This window comes from Rhinatrema bivittatum, chromosome 14 (assembly GCF_901001135.1).
Source record: "Rhinatrema bivittatum chromosome 14, aRhiBiv1.1, whole genome shotgun sequence".
Taxonomy (NCBI): Eukaryota; Metazoa; Chordata; class Amphibia; order Gymnophiona; family Rhinatrematidae; genus Rhinatrema; species Rhinatrema bivittatum.
Window position 1 is genome coordinate 7,292,610 of NC_042628.1, and position 23,779 is coordinate 7,316,388.

Sequence of the window (23,779 nt, forward strand, 5' to 3'; positions counted from 1 at the left end):
GCAATGAATGCGCATGAACCTCATTTTCATGCACTGGGTCTTCGTGTAAGCAGCTCTCATTCACATTCATTGCAGAAAACCTGAAAACCAGAGCAGACAAGGCTGAGAAACACCAGGTAGGCAACTCTGCTCCTGGAGGGCCGCAAGCAAGTTTGCTTTGCAGGATACGAACAAAGAGTATGCTGACTCCATTTTTTGCCAAACAGGTCAAACCAATTCAGGTTTTGTAACCCATCAAATTATGCAGCGTGTTAGAACAATACTTTTCTTAGGAAAATGGGAACGACAAGTCCAGCACTGGGTCAGTCTGCCTGGAAGAAATAAGAGTCAACTGGCATCCTGGCAATGCTTTAGGTTTAAAGTGAACTATAAACATTAGCATTTAAAAATGCAGTGATGGTCCTGAGCCAACAGATATGGACTGTAGCTCTCTTGGGACCCTGGTATAAATGTTCTCTGTTCTGGCCTGTATGTGTTGCTGTAGCATGATGGCTAAGGATGCCGCCTCCAGCGAGTCAGTGACTGGATATTTCAGAGGTACTTTTCCAATGGGCTGTGTGTGGAGTTTTGTGTGTGTTGGCATGGGGACAGGTTCCGATTTGTACCAGGAAATAAGTGAAGGCGTATCTGCTCAGGGTGATGGCTCTCAAGATACTTTTTTTTTCAGGAAACAACTCTCTGGCAGAAGAGGAGCAAATGCTGCAGAGGCCAGAAACCCTCCTGGTTATTTTTTAATGTTCTAAATCTTGACTGAAAACAGATTGTACAGTCACTGAAAGATGCATAACGTTGGTTTCCAGTGAAAACAAAGACCTTGGAGCAGACCTGCAGGGGTTCTGTGGGCCTTTGTGCAAAGTTATTGGAAGCTGCCTGGGTCCTGTGACACTGGCAACCTGCCCTCGATACCAGGGGCACAGAGCGGCCCACACAGAGGTAAAGAAGTAGGGCTGACATTTCTCTGCATGATCCAGAAATGCCAGCGTCTTCTCCCGTGGTTTAGAAGATATGGGAATTGGTGGAACAGACAAACGCTGCTTTGCTTCTTTTTTATTTACTGGGGTGAGGCCAGCAATTTTCCACCCGGGCCCTAACTGATCAGGGAGTCCCACAAGCTTCTTATTTCTCTACTTTTGCCCCCTTTGTAATAAGTTGCAAAATTTGGGCCATGCATTTTAAAGTGTGTGCCGATGATGTTGAGTTACTGTTTTCCGTTGCATCGAGTACGGCAGATGCGTTTGATCGCATCTCCAATACTTTACGTGTGATAAATGTATGGATGGGACAAAATACTTTTTTTGGTGAACTCTTCTAAAACTGAGGCGTTGGGGATCTCTCGCCCTTGTTTGGAAGCTCCTCCATCTGCAATATATTTTTATGGTGTAAAAATTCCATTTGTGGGAATAATTAGAAACTTGGGCTTCCAATTTGATTCTAATTTATATTTTCATCCACAGTTGAAAACTGTAGTAAGGAATGGGTTTTTTAAATTGAGGAAATTGTGGAAATGAAGATATATATACTGGATAGGAGTGACTTTAGAACTGTTACCCAGTCTTTGATTACTGCAATGCATTATGCATAAGGTTACCTGCTTGCCAGCTATTGTTGAGTGTGGCCCCCTATGTTAGCGTCTGGATGCCCTCTTAGAGAGCGCATCAGTCCAGTTTTAAGAACATTACACTGGCTTCCCATTATGCAGTGGATCCGGTTGGGGACGGTAACTTTTAAATAGCTGCGCAGGCGTCCATGTACGCACGTATGCCGGCTCGCACCAATGGACGTGCCATGTCATACCATGTGCACGTTTATATGCGCATGTTATAAAATCAGCCGTACGTGCGTACACTGTCCGCACAATTTTATATGGACGGACGCATGTGCGTGCCAGTTCTTTCCCAGTTCACCCAAGTAAAGGATAGGACTTCCTAACCCCCCTAGTTAATTAGCCTCCCTTTTACCCTGTTAGCCCTGACCCTTATAACCCCACTGACTAGCCCTGTTTTTTTTATTTTAGAACTTACGCGCCATCCACAGCAGAAGTAAAGTTACATGGTAGGGACTCCAGCGCACGCTTGTGCGCACAAATTACTTACACGCAGTCTTCATGTTACAGACCTGGACTGCCCATGTCCCGCCTCTTTTTTCCTTTTTGATTTGTAATCATACTGGGAGATACCCACGTACTCAGGCACTTCTTACGAACCGCGTAGCGTGCACTGACCCGAGACACACATGTATCTCCCAGCTTTGGCACGTGTAGGGATTTTAAAATCAACCTTTAAGTTTTAACTTTGGCGCATCATACATCCCATGAGGAAGGCCTTATATATTTAAAACAGTTTCTGGCATGGTATCAGTTTCTATGCGCTTTGCGTTCTTTAGATTCTTAATTCTTGGTAACACCTAGTGCTAAGATTTCATGGTTAAAAGAAACTAATAGGCGTGCTTTTTCGGTAGTAGTTCTATATTTATGGAATAAGCTTTTGCAATTGCTTTGACAGATTCAAGACTATGATTCTTTTCAAAAAGCACTAAAGACCCATCTGTTCCTTGAAGCAATTAATTTTAGTTTTTTAAATTTTTAACTTTTATGTTTTGAATTTGTTTTGATGTAGTATTTTTTGTAAGTTGTTGATTGTGTGTTTATTTATTGTTTATCTGTAATCCACCAAGAATGGAAGTCCAGTGATTTGGTGGGACAGAAATTGTTGAATGTATGAATGAACAAATAAATAAAGTCACCATCTTAATCCATTTGGATATGTAGAACTAAAGGTCAACAAACGAGCTGTAGGATGTTGTGGTTCATTGAAGTAAGAACGTTTAAAGCATCAAGGGGAGGCCTTCTTATTGCACTAACTGAATACCACTGTGAGTGGCTTTGGAGAGCTGCACCCCCTTGAGCTGCTGAAGGGAGCATCGTTCTCGAATGTTCATCACAAGTGTACTTAGTCCAAAAAATGTTCTCAACTGTACCCAGTCTGCTGACCCTTATTGGTAATAATAATAACTTCCACATCTCAGTCCAGCAGCGTGCGTCAAGTTGTTTTATAAATCAGGATGGCCCATAATTTATTTATTTATTTATTTAATAGCTTTTATATACCGGCATTAGTGAGAAACATCATGCCGGTTCACATTTTAACAAAATGAGCGGAAATACAATAAAACAAGGAGATAGGGGAGGGGAAAACAAAGCCAACTGGGCAACGAGAGTGCAGGTTTGAGAAGAAAAAACGAATAAACATAATCAAAAGGCAAATTAAAACTGAAACTAATTACAACAATTCAACATGATAATTACAACAGAAAAGGGCATAATATAAAGAGATTACAAAATAATGAAGAGGGAAAAGAAAACGAGAGGGCACGGAGTTCTCGGCATGGAAGGTTGGGTCACCGAAAGGAATAGGGGGGGAGGGGCATGGGTTGAGAAGAACAGACAGTGGGGGGGGTGAATCAATTAGTTGATTAAAATAGTTTCCTAAAAAGAAAAGGATGAAGCTTGAAATATGGGAATCGATTTTGTACCACATAAAGCTAGGAGTCTGGTCCTCAATGATTTCTTAACTATATTGGGATATGATGGGAGTGGTTTGAGATGGGTCCGTGTGTGGTCTTTTTTCTTTTGTTGGGTAGGTTTGAGGGGGGGGGGGGGGGAGAGAGGGCGGTGTATATGAAAGGAACAGTTTCACATTATTATTCCATTATTCTCTGGTATGTATTTGCAGTATTTAGTGGGGGGGGGGGGGGGGAAGTGTGAGGAGGGATAAAGATTGTTTGTTCATAATTTTGAGTTTCTTTGATGGCTGTTGTGATTTATTGTGTCATTTGTTTGTATAAAATTCAATAAAAAGATTCTAACATAACATCAAACGATGTTCCACTTTACATAAGCATCCTATTCTGAGCAGCAGCTAATTTGTTGGAAAAATAATCATTTTTAGTAAACAAAATAGACAAACAATCTTGTAATGGGTTTGGTGTTTTGCTTTATCTTCCAGGCTCTATGATCTGCACTATACTGTCTCTCATATTAAAAGCTAGAACTTCCCATGATAGTCCACCACAAAGGGTTAACATTTGGAACCATCCAGAAACATCATCGCCCAAGCCTCATGGAAGTGCTGATTACTGAGGTTGCTCAAACTCATCAATCCTTCTATGGAAACATTAGAGAAACCTTACCACAGAAAGAGACAGAAATCATATACAATGTTGTGCAGCAAAACTTATTACTGAGAGAATCTTACTACCAAGCAAACAAGGCGAGAAGAACAGGAGAATGATAGCGACTCCTCCTTGGAAAAAATGTATAGAAGAGGAAAGGAAATGAATGCATGCAGAGGCGTCAGTGGCAGATGCATACCTGAAAGAACTGAGGACACCGAAAGTAATGAGAAAAATCCAAAACGTAAAGCTAAGATACACTGCACTAACAGAGGAAGAGCTTAAATCTATTATCCTTCAGCAATGCACTGAAAATAAGAGCAGAAGCACAAAAGCTGCAAAGATAAGTTCTTGGAGGAGAAGTCCATTAATGGCTATTAATCAATTTTACTTAGGGAATGGCCACTGCTATTAATTGCATCAGTAGCATGGGATCTTCTTAGTGTTTGGGTAATTGCCAGGTTCTTATGGCCTGGATTGGCCACTGTTGGAAACAGGATGCTGGGCTTGATGGACCCTTGGTCTGACCCAGCATGGCATGTTCTTATGTTCTTATATTAAGAAAACAAAAGCGAGGCAGTAAAATGAATTATTTAGAGAGAACCCAAAGCATACAGGGAATTGGGGAAGAGCATTAGTGCAGATAAAACACCAGCCATGAAAGAAGAACCCAAACAGTTGGGAGAAATTATATCGCAGAGGATCAGAATGGCTGTCCAGCAATGCAGGAGAATATAGAACAGGCAAACAACACAACTATGGAATGGCCTGAAGTATTTTTTCACTTAGCGCACAATCGAGCTATGGAATCTGTTGCCAAAGGACTTGATCAAGGCAACTTACACAGGGGGTCATTTTCAAAAGCAATCGCAGGGCGGAGTCGGCCCCGGAAGAGGAGGAGTCGGGGCGGCACCGGGGCCGACTCTGCGGAGACATCGCTGGCGGCGAACGGTAAGGACCCTTATCGCCGCCAGTTTCGCGACGAATAACTACACCTTTTATGGTGTAGTTATTCGGTGCGAAAGCCGACAGCCAGCGCACCGCAGTGATGCGATGGCTGCCGGCTTTCACAGGCCTGCCCCCCTCTTCTCCCCCCCCTGCTTCCCATTACCGCTGGATTTTCTAAAGTCTGCAACATTAGAAAATCCAGGCCACAGTGAGGTTCAAAAGAGGATTGGATAAGTTTCTGAAGGAAAAGTCCAGCGCTTGGGAAAGCCGGCGCTTATTTTCCCTGGGAGTGAGATGTTTCTTTCTGGTTCTGGAGGAAAGAGGATGCTGGCATGATAGGAGGAGCTAGGCTGGCTCTGGTTCTGATTCACGGCCTTCTGGGTCCCTATGGCCTTCCCGGCAATAACTCATAAAGGGATGAAAAACCATACCATTTGGAGAAGGAGATATTTCAACAAGAGGTGACTCTTTATACATTAAAATCTCAACAAGGAACAAAGCATGCAGCTCAGATGTACATTAATATGTACATGCTTCGAAAAATGGTAATGGCCAGTTTACAACGAAAATTCACAATCCCCCCCTCCCCCCCAAAAAACAAAGGAAATAACTGTGGGAATAAAAAGCATTTGTAGATGAATACAATGCAAGATAAATCAAATCAAATCATATAAACTCTGGCAGAAATTGATAACGGAACAATTATTAATGTTGTAATTACCAGACATGAAATAATAGCCTATGACAATCTCCTTGGTAAATGATTCACCACTATATACACCAGGCAAATTTGTTATAAGAGAAAAGTAGTTCCCATTTGCAGAAATGTGCTTGCAGATTGCTGGGCTGTGTAAACACAGATAAATGCCTTATTCAAGCTAAAATGCTGGACTTCCCCTTGTATTATTGCCATGAAATTTCTGTTTAAAGGCCTCCTGTAGAAAGCTTTTTCCCCATGGCCAGCAAGTGGGAGGGAGGAAATGTTAAGTGAATCTTCTTTGCAGGATAACCCGGTGACTGGATGAGCCCGAGACCCACAGGGAGACTTGACAGCATCATTACTGGAAACGACATTTACATTGCCATGGAGAAGGGGTTATTGGTGTGTGAGGTGTGAACGCATTCAGCTGGGTTTCCTGCATTTCCACTTTTTCATATTGAACCTTGAAAACACCCCAAGAATGAGCAGTAAACCTTGGGGCTTGGTAAATCACGTTCCACAGCTATTCAGCACCATGGTCTGGACAGCTCCTGTAACATCTCCACCCACCCCTTTGACCAGCTTTCAAGAACTGTACTCCCATCAAGTCAGTGTCAAAGGGTTACTACAACCCTCCAAAGCTGAAAGCTGGTCACAAAAGGGGTCAGTTTGCAGAGTTTAGCTTCCTAACTTTGGAAGCCTGGCTCTGTTATCTAAATGGATTAACATGGCAAGCACACTGCTTTTTCTAAGGAAGCCTGGATGGCTGTAGAACAGTGAAGTTTCTGCATCAAGATTTACACTGCTGTAAGCTTGCGTAGATCTTTTTTCTAGTGAAGATTAGGGTAGTATAATGGCTTATTGTGCAATGCCTTCAGTAAACCTTCGAGAGAAGATGGTGCAGTTTGTACATTTTCCCTCCCAAGTCATTTTAGGAGTGAATCCTGAGCAAATCCCATTTCCTTTGCTACAATAACTTGATTTCTGCCTGTGTCTGCGCTGATTGCCCATCCCAGCGCCTGAGGACTTCCCGTGGTAAGCATTCTGGGCCCAAGGGTTTTTGGTTTGGACTCAGCAGAGCCAGCCAGTCCTGGTCCGTGTGGCTAGGGAGCACAGGAGCACCGCTCTGCAGCACAGGCTGAAGAGTCAAGGTTGCCTTTGATGGGTTGTTTGTAGGGAGAATCGATAATTTGTCCATTATGAGCACTACAATTTCTTTTGAAGTAAAATGTAAACAAAGGAGGTACCAGAGACACTCACTGCATTCACAGCCACAGCTGGAGGCCTTCTTTTGCTCTGAAACATCCATTAACTGCCTGCTACCTCGGGATAGGGGACTGAGGGAGCCGAAATCTCTCCCCATGTTATTCCCCCGGGCTTAGGTCTGGTTTATGCTTTGGCCTGGCATTAAGGAACTGGTTCTAGCCCTGGTTCAGTAGGTTTGGAATATAATATATCATCATCATCGTATTCCTCCCGTTACCATGGAAATGTTCAGTTACTGTCGAGGGCAGAGAAGAACAGAGCATACATTTGATAGATCCTAACTGTCTATTAGCATAATGCTAGTTTAATAGATGACAAAAACAAAGAAACTATTTTGAAATACTGGTAAGTACAAGGAAGGCAAAATCCTGAATGCTAATAGTGTATAACACACACACACAAAACATGATTAAATCTTTCCTTACGTGTTTCATTTAAGTCTGAACATCCATTTATTTCTCTGGGCTTATCAGACGTATGATTACTTCTCTGCAATCCATTTAAAATTGAGCCAGACTGTCACGTTCTACCGTGTAGGCATGGATCCTCTGACCTGGCCAGTCCTTAGTCAACTGACCATTTTGTATAGGGTGACTTGCACAACTCTAGATTTGTCCTGGGGAGAGGCCCCTCGAGAAGAGGAGCAGTTGACGGAGAAGCGAGTCCAAATGAAAGATGCCCTTGCACCGGGATGCCAGCTCTGCCTCTGCGGAACAATGGAGAAGCCCATTAACCTTCCGGTGCCTTCTTTAACCGCACTGTAACATTAAAGAGTCCCGGCATTTGGCTATTCAAAACCCAGCTGTTATTCTTCGCACATTTTCCTCTGTCCTGGAAGAGCTGTTGATCCTTTGCAGAGCATCCATTCTGGACAGGGGCTGCAGAGACAGTACCCAGGTTCTGCCACCCTTTGAAAGGGGCCAGAACACGCAGAGTGGCCATCGCTGCTTTCACCTCAACAGAACAGGCTGTGAGGGTGGCCTGCGCCCGGGGCCACATGTCCATGGCCTTAGGCCTAGATTCATCAAATTGCTAATATTTAATAGTGGAAATATGGTGCATTAGCGGCTGTGAAAAAAGGGGCATGGATATACAAATTTTCAAGATTCTGCATCATGTAGCTAAAAATTGTAACCTGCGATAATTTTTGTAGCTCGGAACAGCTTATCCGCGGTGTGCAACGTAATAAGAACATAAGAACATATGAAATTGCCATGCTGGGTCAGACCAAGGGTCCATCAAGCCCAGCATCTTTGTTTCCAACAGAGGCCAAACCAGGCCACAAGAACCTGGCAATTACCCAAACACTAAGAAGATCCCATGCTACTGATGGCAATTAATAGCAGTGGTTATCCCTAAGTATAATTGATTAATAGCCCGTTAATGGACTTCTCCTCCAAGAACTTATCCATACCTTTTTTGGAACCCATCTACACTAAACTGCACTAACCACATCCTCTGGCAACAATTCCAGAGCTTTATTGTGCGTTGAGTGAAAAAGAATTTTCTCCGATTAGTCTTAAATGTGTTACTTGCTAACTTTATGGAATGCCCCCTAGTCCTTCTATTATTCGAAAATGTAAATAACCGAGTCACATCTACTCGTTCAAGACCTCTCATGATCTTAAAGACCTCTATCATATCCCCCTCAGGCCGTCTCTTCTCCAAGCTGAACAGCCCTACCTCTTCAGCCTTTCCTCATAGGGGAGCTGTTCCATCCCCTTTAATCATTTTGGGCGTGACGCACGCCGTGACGTCATGCGCAGCCCGTCTAATATGCTTTCATTGGCCGGAGCGCCCAAATTGATGGGCGCTCAGGCCAATGAAAGTACGCTTCGCTCGCGCCATGACTTTTGATTTGAATATCTCCGAGCAAAGCAGGAACTGTCTGATCACCTTAGCTTGAGCGTGCCTAGGTTTCTCGGGGTATGTAAAACTAAGACTGGGACCAGTGGAATAATTAAAAACCAGCAGCCTTAGCCAAACAGAGGACCTCTCCCATTCTGTGCCTATGGAAAACGTCCTCAATGAATTGGCGCGGGGGGGGGGGGGGGGGGGGGGGGGGACTGCTTGCGAGCCGTTTCCGCCGCCGGCTGCCCCCTCCCGGAGGGCGGCAGAGAAGGGAAAGTGGCTGAAAAGCAACAAAGGGTAAGTTGGCACATGTCGAGCCGCTTCGGGAGGAGGGGATTTTCGGTTTTTAGGTTTTCATGGGTTAAAGTTGGGATCCACTTCCTGGTGCCTGTCATTTCAAATGTCATTTGAAATGACAGGTACCAGTGCACCCAGGATACTGTATAGGCGCTGTATTAAGCACCTATACAGTAAAATGGGTTGCGCGGGCCTAACGCTTCGCAGACGCGGCTTGCATTTGCATGCCATTTAAATAGAGTATCGAGCGGTATGTGATCAGAACAGTGCGTGGGGCAAACGAGGGTGCACCCGGCACTGCCGCACTCTTTCTAACGCGTCCTTACTGTATCGACCCGTTAGAGAATAGCCACTGCCATTAGCAACGGTAACATGGAATAGATTTAGTTTTTGGGTACTTGCCAGGTTCTTATGGCCTGGATTGGCCACTGTTGGAAACAGGATACTGGGCTTGATGGACCCTTGGTCTGACCCAGTATGGCATGTTCTTAGGTATTTTCCATTCCCTAGAGGGCTCAGAGTGACCCATTTTACTGTATAGTTTGTAAGGAAAAGTGGCAGTGGAATATGAACCCTGGCTTATAGCCCTCTGCTTTAATCACACCTTTTAGTATTTTACTTTCCAATTTTGGCTATTTTTCACTTGTCAATAAATGAGAAGTTGTGTGGGGCACTCCAGTAAAAGGAAAATATAAGATTTTCTTTTCCAGGCTTAACTTCACTGTACTATTGCATCAATACTCTTAGGTTTTGGAAAATGTACAGTAGTAGCAGTCATTCTGGACAGCTGCCATGACACAGTGGAGTCAGCTGCAACCTACCCAGATCATGTGCAAGGCATGACCTGTGGCTTTTAGCACGGAGGACTGACAGAGCAAGACAAGGCAGGTCAGTGATCAACGATTATTTTCTTCATGGTTGGGAGCGTAATGATCAGGTAATTGTAGGTCTACCAATGTCAATATGCACTGCAAGTGATCTCAGATTGAAGGAAATCCGTTTCTTTTCTTACTTCAGTCGTCTGACTAGGAAAGTGTTTTTTTATTTTTTGAGCTGGCATGTTAACTGCACTCCAATCTGATTGTGTCTATCTGTGCACTACCAAAAAGGAAATTATACAGACATGAAAAGTCTTACCCCTGATTCCCATTTCTGGACAATTTCCGGGTTTTTGTTTTTTTTTGCCCACTCAAAACACATTCACTTTATTGCCTGGCTGAGAGGTTATTAAAGCAAGGGCCTGATTCCCTCACCTCCCTGCAAAACAGCCTAAACTCTGATCAGCGCGGTGGTCTGGGATAGGAAGAAGTGGGGCAGTCAGTTTATATGAGGCTCAGACTGTTTTACACTGAGAACAGCAGGGCTGGGGCCAGCACCAAGATTTCGCCTCATTCCTTTCGGAGGCAGACAGACTCCGCCCCCCCTCCTTCTGCTCTCCGGGCCAAAAATATTCTAAACCCCGGCTCGGGGAGGGGGAGGGGGGGCGCAGCGCATGAGCAGAGTCACGCCTAGAACGCTTCTCCAATCCAGCGGGCAGCCAGAGAACAGGGCCAATCAACGGGCAGCACTCGCTGACCAATCGGCTCCGGAGATGCCTAGGCTGTCCAATCGGAGGGCGGCTACCATGTTTGCGGAAGTAGCGTGATGCCGGGGGGGTTGGCAGCTGCTGGCAGGAGCTGCGCGTGCAGGGTGGTGGGCGCTCGCCATGCGGCTGATGCACTTTAACCCCGGCTGGGAAGCTCTGCCTTTATGTTTAAAGGTTAAGGATGGGCCGCGGTCGCTATGGATTTGAAATCAATTGGTCGAACTTTGTTCTCTCGAGTCAGTCTGGCTGACTCTTTAGCACTTCCTACGTTACAGCTGGATTGCTGTGGAGGGCTGAGTAATTTGGATTATAGAAAGGTACAGATTGCATTTTAATATTGTTAATTTCAGAATATAATATTTCACGAGTTACTTGTTTGGAATGTAGTAAGAGCCACCAATTCTGTAGTTCTTAAGTGTGGGGAATGTCTTTTCAGTTTAGATAAAAATACAAAGTTTTATGGCTAGACTCAAACTAACAGCTTACCCAGAGCAAACTGAAAGTATTAGACTGTGCCTTTCCAGTGGTATGTATGTGCATTATAGTGTTCACAACGCTTCTGTGTTGTTTTAGGGAATAAAGGTGAATACAAATACGGTAGTAACTTTTTATTGAACTAAATACATTTTTTGATCAGCTTTTGTGGGCTTATTCCCTTCCTATTCTCCTCCTATCTCCCTTGGCTCATATATTTGGCCTGAGGACGGGAGTATTAGTTTCTAAAAGCTAGCCAACAAAACTGTTAAAAGTAGTCCAATAGAAAGATATCGCAGTATATATATATTTTTTTGTTTTTATTTTTGTGCGTTCAAGAGGACTAAAAGAGCAGCCACACTATTTTATCTCTTCCTCAGGCCAGAACAGAATGAGCCAAATGAGACATTGTGTTATTTCAGGGCATCTTAATTATGTAAATTACCATGACTGTTCATGTGCACCAGCTTAACTCTAAAAGGTGACTTCCAGTGGAGATGAGTGTCACGCTTCACTGAAGATAAATGGAAGAAATAATTTATCATTGTACTGGTGATAACTGGAAAAGGTTTCTTGTGGTCCTGGATATGATCAAATAAAATTGTGCAAGAAAAGACCTTCTATTTGTTTACAGCACTGACAGGCATTCAACCAGTCAGATAGCCCAGTAGGCATTTTATGGGCAGTGGTGTCCAATGCATCGGAGTGTTAATGGACTTTTACTTCTTAGCAGTCCTTTAGAGGAGAGGCATGTTTGCAGAATTATTTTTCAGGTTTAAAACTGGCACAGCTGCAAAGACCTACAAATTGAAACTTCCTAGCTGCTTCATCTCTACTGTTGTGCAGTTTAAATATTTGCTTTAAAAACAAACAGTTGTTAAAAAAATATATAAATAGAACATGATTTATGTAATATTTCTTTGTTTCCTTGTTTGGATCCTGCTGTCAGGATCAGACTTGCACTTACTTATCCCCCATCAGCCCAGTGCAGGAGCAGCAGCCAGATTTACAATACTCAAATCTTTATTTTTATTCATTAAAAACATAAGAAGTGACTTGCTGGGTCAGACCAAAGGTCCATTGAGCCCAGCATCTAGTCACTGTCAGCCCAATCCGGATCTCTAAAATGTACTTGGCAGATCCCAAAGAGCAGACCCATGCCCAGGTAGCTGGCTAATAATTGTTTATGGCCTTTTTTATTTTTTTAAGCAAGATTTTTATTTTTGTAATTTTTTAAAAATAAACATACTGGGGATCAGTTTGCACTAGCTGCCCACTAGTAAGTTCAATTAATGCAAGGTATCCTTGAAACTGAATATTTACATTGCACATTATATACTGCCATGAAAATGTGATTTCAGAGTTCACTGTGATAAAACAGATGGACATTTCAATCAATTCTGATCTGTGTCCTACAGGTTGATTTTTCAGTTATGATGGGGGCAATTAAGTATGTCGACTTGACAGATTCCAATTTTGCTGTAGCCGTTCTCTGCATTATTTTCAACCCACTTTTCTGGAATGCGGTAAGTACTGCACACCACGAGGTAAATTTATGGGAGAGAAGGTTCTAAGCAATATTGTAACATAGCCAACCCAGCCATGGATTGGATGTAAATGTGGACTAGGGGGCATTCCATGAAGTTAGCAAGTAGCACATTTAAGACTAATCAGAGAAAATTCTTTTTCACTCAATGCACAATAAAGCTCTGGAATTTGTTGCCAGAGGATGTGATTAGTGCAGTTAGTGTAGCTGGGTTCAAAAAAGGTTTGGATAAGTTCTTGGAGGAGAAGTCCATTAACGGCTATTAATCAAGTTAACTTAGGTGATAGCCACTGCTATTAATTGCATCAGTAGCATGGGATCTTCTTGGTGTTTGGGTAATTGCCTGGTTTTGGCCTCTGTTGGAAACAGGATGCTGTGCTTGATGGACCCTTGGACTGACCCAGCATGGCAAGTTCTTATGTTCTCATCTTAAAGTCTGCTCTGTTCTTCTGTCAGAGGAAGAAATAACTTTTTAATATAAATGTTTGGGCGATTGTTTTTTTCACTGTGGTTTAGCAGGGTTCTTACAGCTGCTCTGCTCCTAGCTTCCTCCTGAAGGAGCAACTCAGGAGTCCCAGTAGAGGCAGGTTGAGGATCTGCTATGATAGAAGGAGCAGAGAAACATCTGTGCATACAGAGCACATAAATGTAGGAATTAATGTGAGCAGGGGTAAGTGAGGTAAACACTGGGAATATTAATACAAATCCAGCTGTTCGAGTGGAGCAGGGACAGTGTGTACAGTGCCTGTCACCTCAGATGCTTGCTGGGTTTATTCATTAGAGGTTTTCTCCATCATCTGCTGGCTGTGATTCAAAAGTGAATGTGAGACCCCAAAATGAATAAGGCACAATGAATTGGGTATTTAACGCTGCCTCTTAATACAATTCAGCTGCCTGCCTTTTGAGTGGAACAACGCATTTACTTGATTTAAGAATCCAACCAGAAATGATGGACCAGTGATGGTCTCAACTGACCTAATGCAGCAGTAAAACATTATTTCAATAGTCTTTTGTTCCCAAGCACTTATTTTGATAAGGACCCCCATCCTCACATCAAAGTAACCTGGATGGGGAGGCAGCAGCCCTAAGGTATGGCCTCTCATACCTCTAAAACATCTGGATGACTGCCTCATCTGGGAGTGGCTGGCAGAGGCCATGGCATTTCTGACCTTGCCTGGTTTTCTAGCTCCATTTTCTTCCTGCACTAACTTTCAGTCCATAAGTCTCTGTTCCTTTGAGCTGTGGGCCCAAGGAGTGCACATCCCCCACTTGCAGGATATGGATGTTGTTCCGAGCCCCCTCTGGTGCTGAGCTCATGCATAGCGTTTGTGTTTGCACTGAGTGAATGCTGTGCTGCTGTTCTCCTACACAAAGTGCCAGAGATAAGGGAGGGAATGTGTAATCCTGACCCTGGTTAGGCCAGACGAGAGCTTTCTACCTTACAGCACTGTGTGCCCGTCCCTGAAATCCCACCTTTGGGAGGCTGCTGTTAAAATCTTAACCTCTTTTTTTTCCTATAATAAATAAGTGTTTTGAGGCAACTTTTTTTTTATCTTAATGATTGTATGTTGTCCTAACTAGATTGTAAGCTCCTTGGAGCAGGGACAGTCTCTTATGTGTGTCTGTACAGCATTGCTTCTGTCTAGTATTTTATTTATTTAAAATATTTATATGCCACCCAATCACAGAAGCTGTGAGCGGCTTACAAAGAAACATTCATAAAATCAAACAATCATAATACAAAACAAAATAAAACAAGTGTCAGGACAATAGACATCTTCACAATTTCAATTAACACAAAAATGTCAGGAAAGGCCATTCGAAACGAAAAGGTTTTCAGCTGCTTTGTAAACGATTTTATGCAAGTTGTTAATTGCAATTTTGTTGGTTTGGGAACAGCAAAAGAAAATGCTCCCCACCAGACACACGGTACGCGTTGAGGGGACGTCCAGCCAAACCTCTTTGTGAGGATCTCCGTGATCTTGGTGGGTTATGTATTTGTAAAATTTGAGCAATGGTAAATTCTCTGTACAAGTCATTTTGAATACCAGACAGGCTACCTTGTACCAAGCTCTCATTTTAACTGGTAGCCAATGAAGACTGCAGCGAGTAGGGGAAATATCTGCCCTCTTACAAAGCTCTGAGATAATATCGGGCCGTGGAATTGTGCAGCAGCTGTAAGGCATGCGATGCGTACGCTCGTAATCCCTATACAATGCATTGCAATAATCTAAAACCGGGAAGGATCATTGTACTAGCGATGGGAAAGTCAGCATTTATAAGACCCTTCTTCTTCAGACGAAGGTGACAGTCGCCAGATGTAATGACTGCAGCAATCTGTACTATACAAATGATAAGGGAGCAGTAGTAGCAATGCTTGACCACATGAATACTCTTGTCTAGCATGAAATGTTTAGCCATTTTTTAATTTAGCTTCTTCTCTTTCCTGTTGGCATCTCTTCTTTGTCGGTTCAATCTTTTTTTTGGTTGATGAATAGCAACAGGTTAGAATGTGAGGGGTGGGGGGGTCAGTGATCTTTATTATTCTACAGGGTTGATGGGCACCATCTAAATTGTATCGGAAGATCACAGGATTCTCTCAAAGCAGTTTGAGGTGAGGTTGTGAATCCCAAAGGTGTGAGAATTTGGGGTGTTTCCTGGAAATCGTTATTGGAGCATAGCTCTGTGTTACACATTGGTGCGTACTTTTAATCACAGACCTGGTCCACACAAATAACAGATGTAAAGGCCACAGGTAGTTTTATACCTACAGACTTTGCCGTTGCCTTTTGAAAATTAGCAACCTGACCTGACAAAAAATTTCCCTCATGCAATTGTGTTAATTCTGTATATGTAGATTAGAGCAAATTGACTGACACTCAATAACGCATCTTGAGAATGCATGCAAATGCAAAATAGTTGTGATAGTGCAGGGTAATTAGGAGAATGCATGCATATGCAAAATAGTTGTGATAGTGCAGGGTAATTGGCAGATTACGTGCGCAATAGTTGTGATAGTGCGGGGTAATTGGCAGATTACGTGCACAATAGTTGTGATAGTGCGGGGTAATTGGCAGATTACGTGCACAATAGTTGTGATAGTGCGGGGTAATTGGCAGATTTCGTGCACAATAGTTGTGATAGTGCGGGGTAATTGGCAGATTTCGTGCACAATAGTTGTGATAGTGCGGGGTAATTGGCAGATTACATGCGCAATAGTTGTGATAGTGCGGGGTAATTGGCAGATTACATGCGCAATAGTTGTGATAGTGCGGGGTAATTGGCAGATTACATGCGCAATAGTTGTGATAGTGCGGGGTAATTGGCAGATTACGTGCGCAATAGTTGTGTAAGTGCGGGGTAATTGGGGGATTATATTATTTACCATTCCTGCTTATTAGGTGGCTCACTTCCCTTTTGGTCCACAGATTTCCTCCACTGCCTTGTGGGCTTCTAAGAATTGGAACCTGCCAGTTGGGTTAAAAGCACTGTGAGCCTTCGTTCTCTCACTGTCTGGGAGTCTCTTCCCCCACCCATCTATCTAAGTCTGGTCATTTCAACCGGGGCTCCTTCTGGGAAACCCTGCAATCATGGGCCCTGAATCCAATCACTAGGTGTCCGCCATTGCCTGATGACCGACTTGACTCCCTGCCCTCGGGCATTGTGAGCGCTGGCTCCGCAGCTGGCCCAGTGGAGCAGAAGTCCTACGGGGAGAGTCAGACTTGGGTTCCTCTGGCCGGCTAGTGCTCAGTTACTGCCACAGAGCCAGCAGTCTGGTCCCATCTGTGACTGCTGCCAGGGATCGAGGGACAGCGCAGAACTGCTGTGAATCTTTACAGCTGAACCCTTGAAGGGATGGTGATGGGGCTGCAGCGTTTCTGGATCACATGACGCCTGGAAAAGGGACTTCCGACGTGTTCTGTACAACAGTAAAAGGTGGAGGATTCAGTTTCTTCAGAGCTCTGGTTAAATCCAAGAGCGGGAACGCACAAAAACAAAATCCTTTCAAAAAAGAAAAAAAAAAAAGGTCTGATCTCTCAAGGAAATCCGTTTCTCTTTCTGGTTCAGACAGTTGGGTTTGGCCTTTGAGTATGTAAAAAGGAAAAGTGCCTTTATGTTTGGAGCTGGCCTGATAGTCTGTTGGACAGTTTTGGGGGTACAGGCTGCAGATGCTGTGTGGGTGTTAGATGGCAGCTGAAAGGAAGGTGCCCTACTCATCACTCTAGTAACCACAGCGCCCATCCCTCCTCTACACAGCTTGGAGGTAGCAGCTGGAGTAGTCTGAGGCCTTTCGCTCGTGTTGGAATTTCGTAAACCTGTAGGTAGCTTTTTTTTTTTGTATTTTTGAATGTTTCCTTTTCTATTTTTTGCACTGCAAATATGTGCTGGGAACTTACTGTCGCTGCACTAAGAGGGAGAGGTTGGTGTCTACCAACCAACCTCATCCACATTTGCTGGCTCAGCACCTGCAAGCAAGTTTTTTAAAGAATCGAAGCGTGACCGATGAAATGGGGATTGCCCTGTATGTCCAGGAAACGTGGGCAGACAGGAACCTTGTACAGTGAGCTTCATCTGTTTCTGAATAAAAATATTCTCTCTCCAGGGGACTCCCTGGCTGTTGGTTCCTGGCCTTGTAAATTTCGTCGGGCTGTGTACAAACGTGCCAGGTGCTGACGCATTTCAGAAAATTATAGTAGCACTGCTTTCGCTGTACGTGTGATAAGAGCAGGGCGGCTTCTCCTCAGAAGGCTGAGCTTACAGGGCCAGAAGTTTAATATGAAAGAGCTCTCCTCCCTTGTATATGAATGAACTACAGTACCTGGAAGGCCTGGGTTTGTGAGTCTCAGTTACTGGAGTTTAAAGCAGAAAAGTAATTCAGCACTCCCAGATTTTCAACATTCACCGTGTCAGTGCTCCTGTCACGCTCTGAATGCAAGAGAACTGCTTTTGTATCCTTTAAAGATATCCGCGGCAGTCTCTTGAGATGAGGGACAGCTGTCCGACTGGCTGATGCTTTTACATTTATAAAAGGAAGGCCTGCAGTGGACCCATGAGCGAGTGTGAGATTCTCCTCCTGGCTTTTAATTTGGGCTTATTTAAATTGAACACTTTGTTGTTGTAGCAGGTAGGAAAGAATCCGAGGTTTGCACAGCAGAAGCAGTGAACGTAGCAGCTGGAGACGCACACGAGGTAGTTAGCATCAAATTCAAGAAAAGAAAAGCTTGGAACCTGAGGCAGGAAAAGAAATCTTTTATAGAGGGAATAAATGCTGTTGTCAGCGAGCAGTGGTTTCAGCGTGTGACGCACTGCAACCACACGCCACGGTTTAAATGGTTCCTGGAGATGCAGCAGTTTCAGATAACTGAAATCTCGCTCATTTTCAGACCCCCAGGCCCTGCTGGTCTGCCTCTGTTCCTTCCTGCTATAATGTTGCTCTCTGGCTTCACCTTCGCTTCCCTGCAAGCTGTGTTTTTTTATTTGCTGGATTCCTGCACCTTCCTTTGATTTCCCCTTTAACTGTGGTTTTGGGACAAAGGGGTAAACAACAGTGGCTCCTGGTTTGAAGCAATGTGGAGGTTGAGTTGGCTGACTTGGATGCACAGAAAAATAGGTCAGCAAACAAAGCTGATTGTGAGATCTTTTCATTGGCACGGATGTATTTTGGTTACTTGGGTCACTTGCAGGTATCGGGTTCATCGACCTCCATTCCTGATGAAGGCAGAGGAGAGATTTTGGGATGAATGTATCTGATGATCTCCAGGTACCGAAATACTGAGAATGCAGTGGCCAGAAGGATGCTGGGGAAAGAGACTTAACCAGCAGAAGCGAGAGGTGATAATGCCCCGCGTACAGGTCTCAGTGGTGGGACCTTGCCTACAACAGTGGGTTCAGTCCTGGAGGCAGTATCTCTGACAGGACAGGCTGTCTGCATGCTGCAAGCCATATGAGATGAGACCCAAGAACCCAAATATGTATGCCCTAGCCTAGAAGAGAAGAAAGATGGGGGGGTATATTATTAGGCGTTTAAATAGCTCAGAGATATAAATGCACGAGAAATGATCCTTTTTCAGAGAAAAGAATGTTCCGGAACAGGAGGTCTCCCAGGGTGTAGACTTGGGAGCAACATCGGAAAATATTTTTTCACAGAAAGTCGTGCTGGATGCATGGAATGTCTTCCCCGTGGAAGAGATGGAGACAAAAACAGTAATGAAATTCAAGAAGGCCTGGGAATAACCAAAGAGTATCCCTAGTTGTGAAGGAAAAGACAGAGATCAACTGGAGTCTTCAGCATTGCTATTGAAGGTAGGTTGGGTTGACTAGGTGAGCCGAATGGTCCTGAGCAGCCATCATGTTCTGTTTCCTAGTGGATCTACTCAAAACTTGTTAGTGTCACTTTCTTCTCGTATCTGCTCATGTAGTGCCTTCCTAGGGGGTCTTCAAGATCATTGTTTCCTCTTTGTACTTGGCATTTACCAGTGTTGAGGTCTCTTTGCTTAGGCCCCTTCTTCTGTGCGGCAGTTCTTTGCACTACCATGCCCAAACCCAACCCTTCGTCCTACCATAAGCTCATCCCTGATTCTGCATTCAGAAAAGGGTTTGGTTTAGGTGGTCTTGAGTATTGAGAGAAACTTGACTGGGTACGGTTAGCAACTTTAAACATAAAAATAATACAAAGGGGTTGATTCACCCCTGCTGGTTGGACCTCAAAATATTGGGTTTTCCCCAGTATCTGTTCTCATGAAAGGAGATATCTGGCTGCTAAACTGCATGTTTTAAAACATTCCAGACATTAAGATGATGATAAGTGCCCTGCTGGGTCAGACCAAGGGTCCATCTAGCCCAGCATCCTGTGTCTGAGCGTGGCCAATCCGGATCTCTATGCAGTGCTAGCAGATCTGAAAGATGTCATGGAGTATGAGTCCTTGAGCTGTGGCATGGTTGCTTTTCCTCAACTCATGGGTACACTACTGGCTGGAACTAAGAGGAGGCTTCACCCATATCAGTCTCTTCCCCCTGCAGGTTGAGCGCATGGGTTCTGAGACTGGCGGGCCTAAGGCGAATATCCACAGCAAGAAGTGTTCTGAGAGTGAGGGCATATAGCTGTTAGACGGGGTTGATATTCAGTCAAGGGTTGAGACAGGTGAAGAGCAAGGCAGAATCAGTATCCAGGCAATGGTCAGCAACGAGAGATCAATCAGAGGGGTGAGGAAGACAGAGAATGTGGACAAGGAAGAACAAGAACAAGGCTGGGAAAAAGAACAAGCAGGAAGGGGCAAGGCTGGATGGGAACAAGGCAGGAGCGTGGTGGGATAAGGAACCAGGTGAAGCAACCAACAACCGACCAAGATGCAGGAAGACCCATAGCTGAGGCATTAGCTAGGAATTTAAATGAGGTTTAAATATCCGGGCTGCTGATGTCACCCAGTGGCACCACGGGAGGGTTTTCCTGCTGCAAAGCCTACTAGAATGGGCCTTTTTCCAGATCATTAATGAATAAGTTAAACACTGGTCCCTGAGGCACTCCACTATCTACCTCTTTCCATTGGGAAAACTGACCATTTAGTCCTACCCCCTTGTTTCCTATTCCCGATGAGCTTCTCATTAGGTAACTCTATCAAATGTTCACTTTCTCCACCTTCAGAGAACTCTAATAAATGATAAGTCATGATCTCCCTTTGCTAAATCCATGCTGGCTCTTCCCCATTACAAAATGTTTATTTCTTCAGTAATAGCTTGCACCATTTTACCCAGCATTGATGTCGGGCTCGCTGGTCTTTAGTTACATTGGTCATTCCTCAGTCTTTTTTGAAAATTGGCATTGCATTGGCTACTCCATTCAAGTATAGAGGCAGATTGGCATTTTACGTTACAGATTACCAGTAAGCAGGTCTGCAATTTTGTATTACAGTTTCTTTAGAACCCTAGGGTAAATACCATCTGGTCCTGGTGATTTATTGCTATTTAGTTTATCAGTTTGCTCTACCACCTCTTCAAGATACACTTTTATTTCTTTGTTTTCCTGACTCATCACTTACAGTGGTTACAGTGTGGGTATATCCTCAACTTCCTCTAAAGTAAAGACTAAAGCAAAGAATTTAGTTATTCTTCTATGGCCCAACTGATTCCTTTGGAGTGGTTAGAGCATTGGGCTGTGAACCAGGGAAGTCAGGGTTCAAATACCACTCGCATACCTTAGGCAAATTACTTCACCCTCCAGAACAAAAGGAAAAGTGTAAACTTCGTGATGGCTTGGGGCTAACTTGAAATGGAGCATCAGTTGCTACCCTAGGAAACTTGCTGGGTAGCTGGATGGACTATTCGGTCTTTATTTGCTATCATTTTCTATGTGACTATGTTACTGTTTGCAGGTTTCCCATTTTTATTGTATTTGAAAAAGCTTTTATTAGTTTTTGCCGTGATGGCAAGCCTCTCCTCAAATTCTCTGTTCTGTTTTATTAGCATTTTACATTTAATTTGCCAGTGCTTGTGCCCCTTTATTTATTTATTTATTTATTTAAAACATTTTTATACCGGTATTCTGTATTCAGTCATACCAGTTTACAATAAAACAAAATAAAATACAAACAGAATAAAACATACATAATAAAACAAATAAATTCAATCAAAATACAATCAATAAAATAACATTAGAATCACATTAATAAAAAAAATTAAGATCAACACATTAGAATCATCATTATCTCCTTGTTAGGTCCTGCTTTCCATTTGTAAAGGATGCCTTTATTTTTTTACTTTAATAGTCTTTCACAGCACCATTTAGCCATTGTAGAGATGCTGGTGGTTGTTCTTTTAACCTTTTTTAATTTGTGAAATACATTTCATCTGGGCTTCCAAGATGACATGCCTCATGCAGAAGTTTAACCTTGGTAACAGCTCCTTTTAATTTCTTTCATTTTATCATAGTCACCCGTTTTAAAGTCATATGTTACCACAGTTTTATTTATTGTTTCTCTCTCGTGATTACCTCAGATTTGACTGCATTATTGTCACTATACAGTAAAAAAAAAAAAGTTTGAATACTAAGACAAATCAAGCCATACCTTGAGGCTACTGACCTTATAGGCACTTGTGATTTAACAGGTTAGACTATCGTAACTCGCTTTATCTTGGGCTGCCTCACAAGTGGTTCAGAACTCTGCGGCTCGTATTCTGACAGGAACATCTGAGCACGAACGTATTTCACCAGTCCTGTTTTCATTACGCTGGCTTCCTATTGCTTGGAGAGTCCTGGGGTACAAGCTCTCTGCGATGAAACTCCCCTTTCTGCCGGCGCACTGCTAAAGATCTGTCGTCCCACAAGGACTCGGCTGATAAATTGCTTTTAGACGTTCCAAACCCATGGTTAACAAGACTTCACCAGCCACAAGGAAGGATGTTCTCCAACACTTTGGAACAAGCTCCCAGAGGTTTTGAGAAAAGAAGCTTCTATAAAAACTTTCAGGAAACAGCTTAAAGCAGAGGCCTTTAGGGTGCTGATCTGATTTATTTTTCACTGAATTTTAGCACAGTATTTATTCTTTTATTTTTATTTTCTCTGTTTTACTATTTTCATGCATGTCTTATGTATTTTGTTTTATGATGATATGGATCTCTTTGTGAGCCGCTTTGAACCTTGGACTCGGCGGGATATACAGTAAACATTTAAATAAACTCTATCTAACTGGCTCTACCACTTGTGCCCCTTGCGGCTGAGAGCCATATTTAAAGCTGTATCCTCTCTCATTGGTTCTAGGACCAGTTTCTCCATGACGTAGTCATTTGTGGTATCTAGGAACGTAGCCTGAATAAAGTTATTTAGAGAGAGCAGGAGGGAAGCCGACTACACAAAGCACTTTCAGACTCCACCTCAAAAGGTCATTTGCCTCCCAGGGGTTTCTACCCCGATTTAAACTGGCTGCCGTTCAAAGCGGGAGTAAATCCAGATGACCATAACTACCATTTGCTATGGGAGGAAAACAGAATTTTTTCTTTTTCTTCAATGGATTCTGACCCGTGCCACCCTCTCAAGCCACTATTGGTAATGTTTTCCCTGCAATAGGTATGTTTTCCATGTCTGTGTAAATAGTGGGGTTTACCCCATTGAATTCTATGGAGCTGGGATGAATAAGTGTTTCAGAGAGTTCGCATGTGAGGTAGTTTGAAGAATGAAGTATGCAAAGGTGTTTTGTGTTTCTCTGCTCATTGCAAGCAGTGACATCATGGCCTGTGCATGCCGCAAGCACTTTTCCTGCCTGCAGGAGACCAATGTCACATGAGCAACTCGGCTTATCTGAAAAGGGGTAATGAGGCTCATGCATAGGGAAATGAGGCAAACGGTGCAACCCACAGCTCTGAGCAAGGTGGGCCCAAAATGTTTTAATTAAATGCTCATTATTGCCTCCTCTGTCCCTATGTGGCCCTCCTGTGCTGCCTCTGGTCCAGCTAATAGACGTCATTTTTGTTCACTGGCCAGCCCGAGTATGTATTCACTTCAGCCTCCTTTCTGGGTTTCAAGTTAGTTCATTTGACCCCTTTTTATAAATGAATGTAGCCAGGGTACACCGATTAATTCAAGAAAGAAGGGGAATTGTTTCTTATGAATGATTATGGTAGAAATCTGGTCATCTTTCAACCCAATCGACTACGTTATTGTGTAAAGGGTGCATCAGGGAGAGCACTGTACAATCTCAAAGACCAAATGTTTTTCTGTGCTTGTATCACCACCGAGCTACATATTATTGATTCTTTTGTCGTTTTTTCCTTCAGGCTGTGAAGCAGATGACCCAATAATGCAAGCTTAACTATATAAAAATAAAAAAAGGAAGTGGGTTAAATGTCTCCATAAGACCATTTCATAAGCCCACGCTGCAGGGTCCTGCCCCTCTCTGTCTTTGTCTGCTCACCGCACAGCAGTTCGGTGGCTAAATTTAGAGCACTAGGC

General features: G+C 43.4%; 1 protein-coding gene across 4 annotated transcripts in view; it reads left to right on the forward strand.

The window, feature by feature from the left end:
- The first annotated feature begins 10,076 nt into the window (after window positions 1-10,076).
- PEMT (phosphatidylethanolamine N-methyltransferase) overlaps window positions 10,077-23,779 on the forward strand; it is a 78,835-nt gene continuing 65,132 nt past the window's right edge. The window contains exons 1-2 of one of the 4 annotated variants that reach the window (XM_029577149.1): window positions 10,077-10,120; window positions 12,710-12,817. In XM_029577149.1, coding sequence (XP_029433009.1) covers window positions 12,725-12,817 — 93 coding nt within the window. In that variant the 5' untranslated portion in view covers window positions 10,077-10,120; window positions 12,710-12,724. Of the gene's footprint in view, window positions 10,121-10,853; window positions 11,135-12,709; window positions 12,818-23,779 lie in introns of those variants that run through there. The other 3 variants (XM_029577147.1, XM_029577146.1, XM_029577148.1) reach the window with 3 other exon arrangements.